Source organism: Typopeltis vanoorti, chromosome 1 (assembly GCF_054136105.1).
Source record: "Typopeltis vanoorti isolate ZY-2024b chromosome 1, IOZ_Tvanoo_1.0, whole genome shotgun sequence".
In the NCBI taxonomy this organism is placed as follows: domain Eukaryota; kingdom Metazoa; phylum Arthropoda; class Arachnida; order Uropygi; family Thelyphonidae; genus Typopeltis; species Typopeltis vanoorti.
This window is the reverse complement of record NC_143549.1, coordinates 67685045-67698418: the sequence shown is the minus strand read 5'-3', so window position 1 is coordinate 67698418 and position 13374 is coordinate 67685045. Positions and strand designations below refer to the sequence as shown.

General features: G+C 35.4%; 1 protein-coding gene across 2 annotated transcripts in view; it reads right to left on the bottom strand.

Moving 5' to 3' along the window:
- Window positions 1-13374, bottom strand: part of kin17 (kin17 DNA and RNA binding protein) — a 155827-nt gene that overhangs the window by 51993 nt on the left and 90460 nt on the right. For both annotated transcript variants that reach the window (XM_090390976.1, XM_090390977.1), the window contains exon 8: window positions 2859-2907. In XM_090390976.1, the coding sequence (XP_090247102.1) occupies window positions 2859-2907 (49 nt within the window). The remainder of the gene's footprint in view (window positions 1-2858; window positions 2908-13374) is intronic.

Genomic DNA, 13374 nt, shown 5'->3' with positions numbered 1-13374 from the left:
ATGATGATGGTTTCAATTCTGATAATGCTAACTTAGCAAGTTTGATGCAATCCAAAATAGAAAATTTCTTCCACACATCAATAACTGTCAGTATATTATCCTTATCTAATTTACCCAAAATGTATTGGAATGTTCTTCTTATGTAGTAAGTTTGAAAGTAGTGATCACACCCTTGTCTAGTGGCTGTATTAAGGATGTTGTATTAGGTGGCAGAAAACAAAATTCCACATTCAGGTGTTCTAAAACAGGATGGCCAGGTGCACTGTCTATAATCAATAAGACTTTTTATCCCAGATCCCCCCCCCCCTCATCAAATAGTGTTTAACTTCTGGAAAAAAAACAATGATGGAACCATTCATTAAAAATTTATCTTGTAACAAAACTTTTTTTTGTTTGCCTTCCAGTGCACTGGTAATGTGTTAAAATCTACACCTTTCATTGCCCATGGTCTTTGGGATCAATTAATGAGTAATGATTTTAAACATTTCGAACTGGAAACAAGAAACGATTGTTTAGCAAACAGCTTAACTCCTTCCAAGCAGCTTTATATAGGCGGGCCTCTGGTAAACAATTTAACTTTGAGAAATCAGCATAGCACCCTTCCAGGAACCAACGGCAAGTGAATATAACGGATCATCTGTCGGCTTAACTTCGAGGGATCGTAATTACAAAAATTTATTTTTTTGTTGTTGCCACAATTATCTACATTCTGTAGCGTAGAGTAATCCTTGATATTTAAAACATCAAAGGGGCTCCCCAAAATTCAAGTTTAAGTACATATGTACCATTCTAGGAAATGATAATTATAATGGAAATACCCTTTTTAACATAACTTAATTCAAACAGAAATTTTTAAAATAAGCACCATTTGAACCATGTAAAATCAAAATATGACATGTAAAAATAGAATTGCTTCTGTTTTCTAAACTGTGTTATTTTGAAATTGTGTAAAAAAAGGTGATGCAAAAAGAGAATTAGATGTGTGTGTCTTGATAGGTAACAGATTGGTCTGGAGGAAAATTGTAGATAGGAAGTTAGTAATGATGTAAATTTTGCATGTAGTATTATCATATCCTGTACACCCTCTTGAGGGTACATGTCAGGAATTTGATGATCATTTTATATATATATATATAAAATAAAAAGCATTAGAGAAGGATGAAAAAAGAGCATTTTGAAATTTTACATTTACAATTATACCACGTGGTTAACGTCTTTCAATACTGCTATCCATTTCATATATTTTAAGCAATAATAAAACAAGTGTTGCCATTTCAAGGAAACAGCAACTACTGATATTTGTTATCATTATTATTATGAAAGATTCAAATGGTGACTCAGGTCCACACAGATTAAATAATGATGCATTTCTATCAGAAAAGTAGACCATTTATATTCAGTTAAATTAAATGAGCCAGCCATTTTGATTATTATTATTATTTTTAGATCAGTACTATAGACAAAAGGTCTCAAAACCGTATAACATAATCTTGCTGGTTGCATATGGACAATTAGAAAGAGAGAAGAAACAAACAAGAGAGATAAGATGATGGTTTGATGTTTGAAGTTGAACTGTATATAGATGCCTCAAAAATCACCTTCAATAAAAGAAACAGATTCTTCTGCCTTAACCTGTTTCTAGAAAAAATGAATTCACCAATAAACTTATCAGTCAAAAGCAATGTTCTGAAAGAGAAAAGTCAAATATTCAAACCAATTCACTATGGAAAAATAAAACTCTGGTGCTTTACCATTTTTGGACATCCTCCTTACTAGAACATCTTCTAGTACCTTATCTACAAGCATCTTTCGAAAACCCACATTTACTGGCAGATACATTCACAAAAGGTCTACGCACCACGTCTCAAAAATTTAACATTCTTAAATCTCTAATTCATAGAGCACATAAACTTTGCTCTTCCCCAATAATCTTACAACAAGAACTTTCCATCATTAAAAAGTTAATGGAATCAAATGATTATAACTCCAATCAAATCCAACAGATACTTGACTCTTATGTTCCAACACCTACAGTTTCTTCAACAGTCTGCAGAGTTCCTATTCCGTACATTCTCAGAACCTATAGGTAGAATTCTGAAAAAGTATCAATTGATTCCAACATATATTCCTATCAACAAAATTTCTTCTTTATTACCTTCTACAAAGGATAAACTGTCTTCTCTATCTTTGGCTGGCATTTACCAAATACCTTGCGAATGTGATGTCCTTTATTTTGGGCAAACTGGTTGTTCTTTGGAAAAAAGAATAAAAGAACATCAATATTATATTGATTATAACAAACCTCTGAAATCTGGTCTGGCACAGCACAATATTGACTCTACTCACAGTGTCCAGTGGGATAAAGCAGTTTTCCTCCATAGATGCAGATTCAAATATGAACGCTTATTCAAAGAAAGTTGTGAAACTATCTTACACCGACCGAATTTAAATAGAAATGACTATGTCTCTCTCTCTCTCAAAGATCTGGGAGACTTTTATCTTATGTAAAAAACCATATATCTTAATAGATTAAATTTGTTATTTCTATTATTTCCTAGCACACAGTAACAATTATATTTTAATAGGTGATCCACCGAACGTTTTGCTTGTATTCCATTCCTATTACTGTTACAGACACTGAAGATGTACTATTAATTTTAGTACGAAATATCCTTTTACTAATTAAAGATATCACTGTGGTTTTTACGTGTTACTTTATTATTCAATTACTATGCCACAGGTTCCACTAAAAATCAAACCATTTCTATATTTTCTTCCATGAAATATTCAGAGGACAGATACAATATTTCTTCCAACATTTATTTATATATTTTTTTGCAATACATAAGAGTACTTACTTGGAATCTTTATTGTCCTTTGGTTTAATTCCCCCAAGATTTAAGACAACTGAAAAATACACAAATAAACAATATAAATTACTTAAATATAAAGAGCCAATCAGCTTCATTTCGGTGATATAAACATTATTTAAATTAAGGGGATATTAAATCCCACATTGTTTAAATAATCCTCCTTAATGTAAATAATATTTATATCGCCGAAATGAAGCCGATTGGCTCTTTATATTTAAGTAACTTAATGGGTGCACCTTTTTGACAACTCGTATAGCAGGGTATATAAGTTCTTTTCACTATACCCTTTGGTATTAATTTGGTCTAGCTACTCACTGATGAAACCTCAATAAAGGCTGAAACCGGTCTGGGTAGTGACCTCCCACCATAATGTAATAACAGCATACATTTCTTAGGAAATGTGTTTTTACATTATGGAAAATACCAAGAATAGTGATCAGAACTTTGCCACCTTTGCTATGAGCTGCCCGAGTTTGTACTACGTACTAGGACTATGCGCATTTGCTCACGCTAGTAGTCCCCAATACTTCTATAGTTTATTATACTATATTCGGCATGAAACTCTCTGATTCCAATCTTTGAGTTTCTAATTCGGTTTTAAAACAATGTGGGATTTAATATCCCCTTAATTTAAATAAATAATATAAATCTTTGTTACAGAAATATGACTATTGCTTTTGGACTATGACTACAGTAATTTTCATATAATGAAGTGAAAAAAAAAAAAAAAACACTTAGATACTGTCTTATTTGAATGTTCTGGAATACAGGAAATCTGTTTCTATCCAAAACAAGTTACTTTTGGATACGTCCATGTGTAAGATTAGTACTCTACAAAGAATGTTAAGGTTAGCACATATTTTAAAGAATGTGGGAATAAAGTGGACGATGTCCTTAATAAGTTTCTTTCATCCGTAAATTAAGAAAAAACACCATACGTACGTATGAAGAAACCAGGTGTACAGGAAATTTATTACTCATGTGACATTTTGCTACATAGTGAAGATGTCAAGGACATTTAAAAATATCACAAATCTATTATACAGTGAAACCTGTGGAGTATTCATAGCTAAACATTTCACACATAAACCAAAGTAATTAAATTTTTAATAAGTAAATATTTAGTCCTAAGTATATCTTAGGAACTAAACAATACTAGGAATAACATAGTTAGAACACATGCTTACAATGGAATCCTGCCATGCATGCAGTAGCATGTAATAGAATTAAATTAAAATAAAATAAAATAACATACATAAATTTATTTTATACAATTGAGGATGACAATTTACCAGACGTTAGAGATAATAAGAACGTCATTATGGTTTAAATTGGATCTGTGACATAAGGCTTCCATAAATGCTTATGTTTATATAAGGATCTATGTAGAAATTTAGTGTTTTCCCATTGGATCGTATGGTTTGGATTTTCAACTCTGTTGTGTGAGGCCAGATTTGTGGAGTTTGATAAGACGGATATGATCTTGATGTTCAGAGATGCATTTACCAATAGACCTTCATGTCTGTCTGTAGTAAGACATCTTACAAGAATATGGAACTTTGCAAATGCCAAGTAGCATCAAAGGTGAGAGTTTGTCTTTAGAAGGAAGGTAGCAAATACTGTAGATCTGGTTAATTGATTTGTAGGTAGCAGCAAGTTTGTATTTCTTCATAATTTTTGACAGAGGTTCAGAGATGCCTTTGACATACGGTATGGGAGTCCTACAGGCTTGTTCTTGTCTAGGCTGATGAATAGGTAAGTGACTGATGATTTTTTGAGTTGTTTTTGGATTGTATCCATTTAGTATGGCTGTATTTTTGATGATTTCCAATTCTTGGTTTAAAGATTCTTTGGATGTGTAAATCAAGAAAGGAAATATCTTGTGATGATTCTTTTTCTAGTGTGAATTTGATGCGAGGATGAAAATTATTGATCTTATCTAGAAATGAGTATAGTTCTTGTTCAGCATGACTCCAGACTGCAAAGACATCATCTACATATCTTAGCCTAATTTTTGGTGTAGGTTCGAGCATGAAAATTTTTTCTTCAAGGCATTCCAGAAAAAGGTTGGCTAAGTTGAGAGCTGCAGCCCTCACCAACTATCCCAACCTAAACAAATATGGTTGTATCAGACTCTCTCCCTCATATGGGAAACCCTCATCTGGAAGTCAAGCCCAACAACCAAGAACACCTAACCAAAGCCAATAGGTGGCATAATTGTAAGACTTTAGGTCTTCCTGCATCTCTCCAGTTTTTCTTGTTTATTACTGAAGTGTGCCTGCATGCAGGTGTCTAACACAAGTATATTAATCCCTGATGATAATACCAATTTGACTTTGGCAAAATATAGGATACTAAGTAAATGATTTTATTTATTAACAAATACATTATCAATTTCTATTAAACAACATATGAAACCTTAGTAATATGTCCTCTAAGCCTTCTAGAGGAAGCTATATTCAACTCTGTCTACCAAAAACCCCTAAATCCCTAGCTTCATCTATTTCCTGGAGTACAGTTCTATCAATGCGGTACACAGCTTGTAATCTATTTATTCCAAAATGCACAACTTTAGATATCTCCACATTAAAATGACACCCATTATCTTTTGTCCATACCTACAGCCTATATAAATCATCCTGCAAGCACTCCACATCTTAATAAATTATGATGTGACCATCATAACTTATTAAGGTTATTCTTCCTCTTACTTGCCACATAGTGAAAGAACTCTTTGGGATTTCCTTTGGAGTGCTCGGCTAGTTTCTTCTTGTAATATGATTTTGCCTTCATTACCATACTGGTCACCTTTCTTGACTGACTTATTTTTCCGAAGCTCATTCTTAATGATATTACTCATCCATGAACTCCTACCTGATTAACCCTCATTATCTTAGGTATACAATTTAATATAGCTTCTAGAGGAAGCTATATTAAATCATATCTCACAAGTCAAGACTGCATCGTCACTTTCCCCAAATGGAGGTAATGTGGTCACCTTAATTATGGATAGCTCTTTTGATTCTATGACCAGGTTTACTACTCTTGCACATCAAGGCCCCCCCCCCCCCATCATATGCTGCCTTTAGTCTATATCTCCACTGTTGAAGTCCCCTATAATAATCACCTGACCTGCACTCATTGTACTAATTTTCCAATGCATTGCTTTCCAGATCATCCCTGAAACTCCCTGGCCAACAGCAGCAACAACAGTATATTTTGTCTTAATGGCCTTGATCTCACCAGACTGCTTCAAATGAACAGCCACCATCCTGCCTATCTCCTATTCTTTTTGGCTGCAATTCATCAGCTATTATCAGCAGTTCTCCTCCCCCATCCTATCTTCCTTGAAAATACTAAATTCCCTGTGACTACATCATCTGCTGTTGTCCAAGTCTCACTAATGCCTATAACTTTTGGCAAGGTAGCATTAACCAGTACCAAAACTCCTCCCTCTTGTACCTGATATTTCTAGCATTGGTATATAGAAACTACAGCATCCCTTTAGGTGGCCCCCAACTACCTTTACTTCCTGAATTGACTACCCTATTAAATAGGGTAGTCAATTCAGGTAGTCAATAGGGTAGTAGATTCTGCACTTGCTGATCATTCTCACACTCACTCACCTCACTGGTGCCTTCACACACACATTCATCTGCCTCTTCCCTAATTGCTTAAGTTTTCCTGAATTTGCATTTCAGCATGCTCGGTGAACAAAGTTCTCTCTAGACACCCAACACCAAAACCATTTAGATGCAATTTGTTAGTTTTATACAAAAACACAGGCTATAGGTCCACAAACTCTACATTATTCCTTCTGCACAACCTGTTTATTGATTTGTTTGCCATAATGCAATCCTCCTCAATTCATTTCTATCACTTGCAACTGCCAACCAAGACAGTTAGTTCTTTTGCCTCACCTTTATGCATCCAGATGGCATGACTAACATCATTAATTTTTGTGCCAGGGAAACATGATTTTGTTATAATTTCATTGAGTACTTCTTTGATCAATGAGTCCCCACACATAATATCTCCTTATCATGTTTTTCTCATTTGTTGACCTGATCTCAATTTTTACCTTGAACTATTTGCAACTTTTTCTTATCATCCCTGCTGATCTCTTGGTGCTTCTGCAACTTTTTGATTTCACACTTTGTCCTGTGAAAGATAATATTTAAATGCATTATTTCATTATTTATGTCTACTTCTCCTGTATTTCTACTGACACATGTTCAATATTAATTTTGACATCATCATTTACCACTGACACTATCTGCTCTACTAACAGTCACTTCGTTCTCGCAACCTAACTGGCACTTACTGTTGAAACACTTAATACAAGTTCATTCAAATGTTTCACTCTCCTTCCATAAGGCCTTTAATTTTTGCAGTGAATACATCTCACAAACACTGCACTGCACAAAATCACATAAATTCAAATCATCCAATCAAGATTTCGTGGCTACCATTTGTACTATCATGCAGTGCTATACCGACACTATTGTACTTAAAGAAAAAAAAATACAATGTTATACCAACTAAACAACTCAGTCAATTACACACCCATAGTATCACCTGTGTAATTCTATAAATTAATTTTCCCTCACCTTGCATGGATTCTTCTCTCTCTAGTCTATATATCCATGACTGAAATAAATAATGATAATAGCCATATATCCTTTATCCATCAGATTTTATCTTTCTATGTAGTTCACAATCCTCTTCAGATGATCCTGGTCTGTATCAGCATCCAATTGTGTATCTTGTACTGTTAACTTCTAATACCAAAGAGCCTCAAATCCATTTCCTGGGCTGTTACTGATGTTACAATTACCATTGCTGGAGATTTTTACTCTGACTGGATTTAATTCCTCTGCAGTTGATAACACTTACCTACCCTTCTTATTTGTCTTCCCAGAATAAACTGTCAATCCATCACATTCTATTCCTATTACATTATCAGCCTTTCATCAGTCAGGTCTCACTTATGACTATATTTTTTGGTTTCATTACATTGATTAATGCTAAAACTTATCACCTTTTATTTCTGATGCACCAGGTATTATTTGTATGCATGACAGCTGACAATAGGCTGATGAGTTGAATATTCAACCCACACACACACACAACTGCATTTTCATAGTTTACAACTTTCTTTCTTGGCAAACTAGTCTTCATTTCCTGGGTCACTTAATTAAAGCACTCGTTCACACTTTGTGCAACCAACCACTGAGATATACACCTAGTTTCCCTAACAATTAAATATTTAAAAAAATATGTAGTAAACACACTCTGTTTTTAATAATTGTTAACACGTGTACAGAAAAATGGAATTTTTAAATTAATATATTTCATCTTCGTTACAAGAACATCATTAAGGAGAGAAGATCAGTTGAAAACATTCAAAATATGAGTCGTGTAGAACTGCTTGCTAGCTAATGTCTTGATCATAGCTGAGTAAAGAGGAGAATACACAATTAGAGGTCAAAGGAAAACAATGGTTAGCTTTTGCAATTCAAATAAAAGGTTACATAACTTATTCATATAAGTTAATTCATATAACTTATAACTTATTCAGGGGTGCTTAAGGGTCAAAGCTGTATAACAGAGAGGAGACCTCCACATAGCCTTTAAAGGAATGTGGAGAACCGACCAGGGCTTCTGACCTAATGTCCAATCCTCACCTTCTCATGGTGCACCCTGTTGGGAATCTACTTGGATACTGACCGAATGAGGATGGGCTGGCAATTTGGGATTTAGATGACCAAATTGTATTCTTATTGGTTAAACCAAAATTAAAAATGATGGTACAACATGACAAAATTTCATGCCGGCTGGGGCGTCGCACGGTTAAACAAGGCCCCCGTTGTTTTCACCAGGGAACCAGGGTGAACAGCGAAAAGTCAGCTACTGGAACAAATCTGAAAACAAACCCCAACTCAACATCACCAGAGTTAAAGATCGGTACTATCAACGTAAGAAGCCTGAATGGCAAAGAAGTGGAGCTAGCTGAGGAATTAGATAAGTACCAGATCGACATAATAGGGGTGAATGAAACAAAAAAGACCAAAACTGGTGAGATCTTTCTGAGCAATAAATACAAAATGTTATATTCAGGCAATGACAATCAAGGAAAAGAAGGAGTAGCCATAGTATTCAACACAAAATACGAGGCTAATCTTCTTGAAATGTGGGCAAATATGAGAATGGGGAACTGGACAATGAGACTTATTTGTGTCTATGGTCCCACAAAGGTTCTACTAAGGTAGAAGTGGAGGAATTTTTTGAAGCTTTAGAAAAAGCAACTGACACAATGAAAAAAAAGGAAAAGTTAGTCCTTGTTGGGGATATAAATTGCAGAGTAGGAAATGATTGTGAGACATACAAAAATATTTTGGGAAAATTTGGAGAAAAGAGCAAAGCTAATAATAATGGCAAATATCTGTTAGATTCCTGCTCAGGACATGGACTGGTTATTACTAACACCATGTTCCAACATAAAAATGTGCACAAATTCACATGGAGAGAGGCTAGGAATAAGAAAAGTCTCACTGACTATGTTATAGTTGATAGTGATGTTTTCTCCCTGGTGCAGGACACCAGAGTGTACAGAGGATTTGAAATTGGAAGTGATCGCTATTTAGTCTTGAGCAGGATAAAATTGAATTTCATATTGAAAAGAATAACATGTAAGAAAGTTTTAAAGTGAATAAAAGTTGAGCAGCTCTCAGATATGAACTGTAGACTAAAATACACAAAGATTATTGAAGAAAAAAGGAAAGAGTTCGAGAACAGCAACCAAACCTTGGAGATGCAGTGACAAACGCTGAAGAAAACATTGATTGATTCTGCCAGAGAGGCATGTGGTGAGGTTGTCTGCAAGGATAAAAAAATCAGAACTCCCTGGTGGACACAGGAAGTTAAAGAGGCAGTGAAGGAAAAGAAGAAAGCATATAAAAAGTTCCTGTCAAATAAGTCACCTTGTGCTCTTAGAGAATATAGAGACAAATGCAAGAATGCTAAACACTGTGTAAAACTAGCTAAACAAAAGTCATGGGAGGACTTTGCCAAGAATATAGAAAATAAATATCAAGAAGGTGGTAAGATATTCTGGAGGTTGTTGAAGAAGCTTAAAAATGGAGGAAAGAGTGCTGTAAAAGGAGTTAGAGACGATAAAGGTGACATGAAAACAGGAGAAAAAGATATCCTTGAAGTATGGAGTAATTACTTTGAAAAACTGCTAAATGAAACAAGCAGTGATGACAGCACAGTGGTAAAAAAACACTGACCAGGCATGCAGACAGGAATACATACCATACTTGAAGTAGAAAAAGCCATCAAAGGCTTGAAAGGTGGAAAGGCAGCTGGAGTAGATGATATTCGACCAGAAATGCTGAAGTATGGTGGTATAAGAGTCTTACAGTGGCTGCACTGCATAGTCCAGAAAGCCTGGACAGAGGGACCAATTCCCGATGATTGGAGTAGAGCTCTCATAGAACCCATATATAAAAAGGGAAATAAAACTGAATGTGAGAATTACAGAGGTATTTCCCTACTGAGTGTTCCTGGCAAGGTCTATGTAAGTACACTTGAGAAACGGTTGAGAAGAATTGTGGAAGAAAAGCTGGGTGAAGAACAAGCTGGATTCTGGCCTAATAGAGGCTGTCAGGATCAGATCTTCACTTTACAACAAACAGTCGAGAAAGCATGGGAATATGACAAAGATCTGTATTTAAGTTTTGTTGATTTGGAAAAGGCATATGACAAGGTGCCAAGAGAGAAGCTATTCAAATACGCTGCAGTTATATGGTGTCAATGGGGCATTATATTGAGCTATACTTAGTCTTTATTTGAGTTGTAAGTTAGTAGTTAGAATTGAAGGAAGTACAGGAAGTTGGTTTAATGTTAAATCTGGTGTGAGACAAGGATGTACATTATCCCCTCTGTTATTCATTATCTATATGGATCACATTATGAAGGAAAGTGGTATTAAACATGATATCAAGATTGGAGATGTTAATGTCAGCTCTTTGCTTTATGCAGATGATGTTATACTTCTAAATATATACGCTACAAGTCTGCAAGATTCTCTGACTAAATCGAATAACTGTTGTAAAAGATATGGTATGAAGATCAGCAATAAAAAGACAAAGACAATGAAAATAGGCAGAATCATTGAAAATGTCAACTGTGTTGTGAATGGAGAACCTGTGGAACAAGTAAAACATTTCAGCTACTTAGGCACAATTTTTACTGAAGATGTTAAATTAAATATAGAAATAGACAACAGAATAAGCAAAGCTGGTATGGTGGGAAGTCAATTGAATAAATTCATATGGAATAAGAGAGAAATTAGTTGGTACACTAAGTTAGCTGTATACAAGACAGTGTTCAAACCAGTTTTAACTTATGGATCTGAGAGCTGGGTCAGAAGTAAAACACTTGACCAAAGACTAGAGATCGCAGATATGAGAGTCCTGAGAAAGATTACAGGCGTAAACAGATGGCATCGATGGCAATATCATATTAAAAACGAGGATATTAGGAAAGAACTTGACATTGTCAGCATCCAGGAATGCGTTAGCAGAGCTAATCTCAGGTGGTATGGTCACTTAAACAGAATGGGTGAGGAAAGATTGCCAAAACAAGTGTTCTCTGCCAGGTTGGCAGCAAAACAACCCAGAAGAAGACCAAGATATAGGTGGATTGATATGGTACAAAGTGCCTTAGACGATAGAAATATAAGATCTGATAATGTTGGAGTTTTGACAAGTAACAGACTGATTTGGAGGAAAATTGTAGATAGGAAGTTCGTAATGATGTAGTTTTTTTCATGTTGTACTATCATATCCTGTACACCCCTTGATGGTACATGGCAGGAATTTGATGATGATGATGATAACTTATTCATCATTAAAAAAAAATTAACAGTTAATCTTGACTACTTCATAAAACTTTGACACAGTTATGCAGTTTGAATTGGTTAAGATTTGGGCAATGTCATAAATTTCAAGTCTCAAGATATGTATAAGATCAAATTTAAATTTGAGTAGAATGCAGAATCCCAGTTTGATTCCAAAGAAATGCATGTTTGGCATCGATGACATATTAAGAAAGGCCACACTTCAGCTGACAAGAATTTGATGCAGTCCTGGATTCTAATTTCAGCATAAGAGTTTTTGATGCCCTAACTTCAAGGAACACCTGAACAAATAGCTGGGTTCTTCACAAGTATAATTATACACCACCATCAAACCAGCTTAGAAACTACCATCTTTTCTACCATTCACCAGGGATAAATTACCTCCTTTGTCCTTGTTGGTGTCAATCGAGTACTCTGTACATATCGACTTCATTATTTTGGACAGACATGCTAACTGCTTGACAGCATGCTTGTCTCAAAGCAGTCATGATACCTGTTCTTTTTATTTTTTCTTTTTGTAAGCGTTTATTTGAACTACAAATTGAACTCTTAATAGTGTATTCTTCTGTTTATTCAGCTATAGCTGAGATACAAGTATGAGATTGCTGTCTTGCCTGTTTGGCTATAGAAGGACAGTTTGCAACTCAAGGGACCTGGCAGGTCTAGGATATGTGGCTGTTCTTTGGTGGAGCAAATATGTGATGTCAATTTTTTATGTGGTCTATAAGTGGTCGTAAGGTTGTATTTCTTTAGAATTTTTGTTAATTTTTCAAATGTTCTACTAAAGACCAGCCACATTCACTAGACCTACCAGGTCCCTTGCAGTTGCACTGTCCTACTATGGCCAAACAGGAAGGACAGCCAATATCAGAATTTCTGAACACATAAGGAGTACATTCATTTCCACCAATACAGTAACTCTGGACTTAATGACCATGCTTTGGATACTCATCATAGGATATGCTGCAAGGTCAATCTATTACACTGCAGCAAATACAAATACAAGAGGCTGTTCCTAGACTCTACCTCAGCCCTGAGAAAATTTCCAAACCTCAACAAATTTGAGTGCATGAAACTGCTCCAAATTTTAGAAGCACTCATCCTCAGATCTTCAGCCCCAATAGCCAAGACCACTCGATTTAGCCTTTCTACCAAAATGTGTGTGTGAAATAATATTCATATTTTGAATGGTGTCAAGTGATCATCTCTCCCTGATGTTCTCATAACAACGATGAAATATACTGGAATTAAGTCATTATTAAAATTATGGAAACAAATATCCTATTATAGAGTCCTAAATGGCAGTCCCCCCCCTCCTCAGTGAGCTAGCTCACTGAGGAGGGGGGGACTGCCATTTAGGACTCTAGGTCCAACTTTGGTTGCCTTTCTTCAACCTCATTTACTCAGTGGCTTAAGGGTCAAAGCTGTATAACTGAGAGGAGACCTCCACATAGCCTTTAAAGCAATGCAGAGAACTGACCAGGGCTTCTGACCTAATGTCCAATCCTCACTTTCTCATGATGCACACTGTTGGGTATCTACTTGGATATTGAACAAACGAGGGTGGGCTGGCAG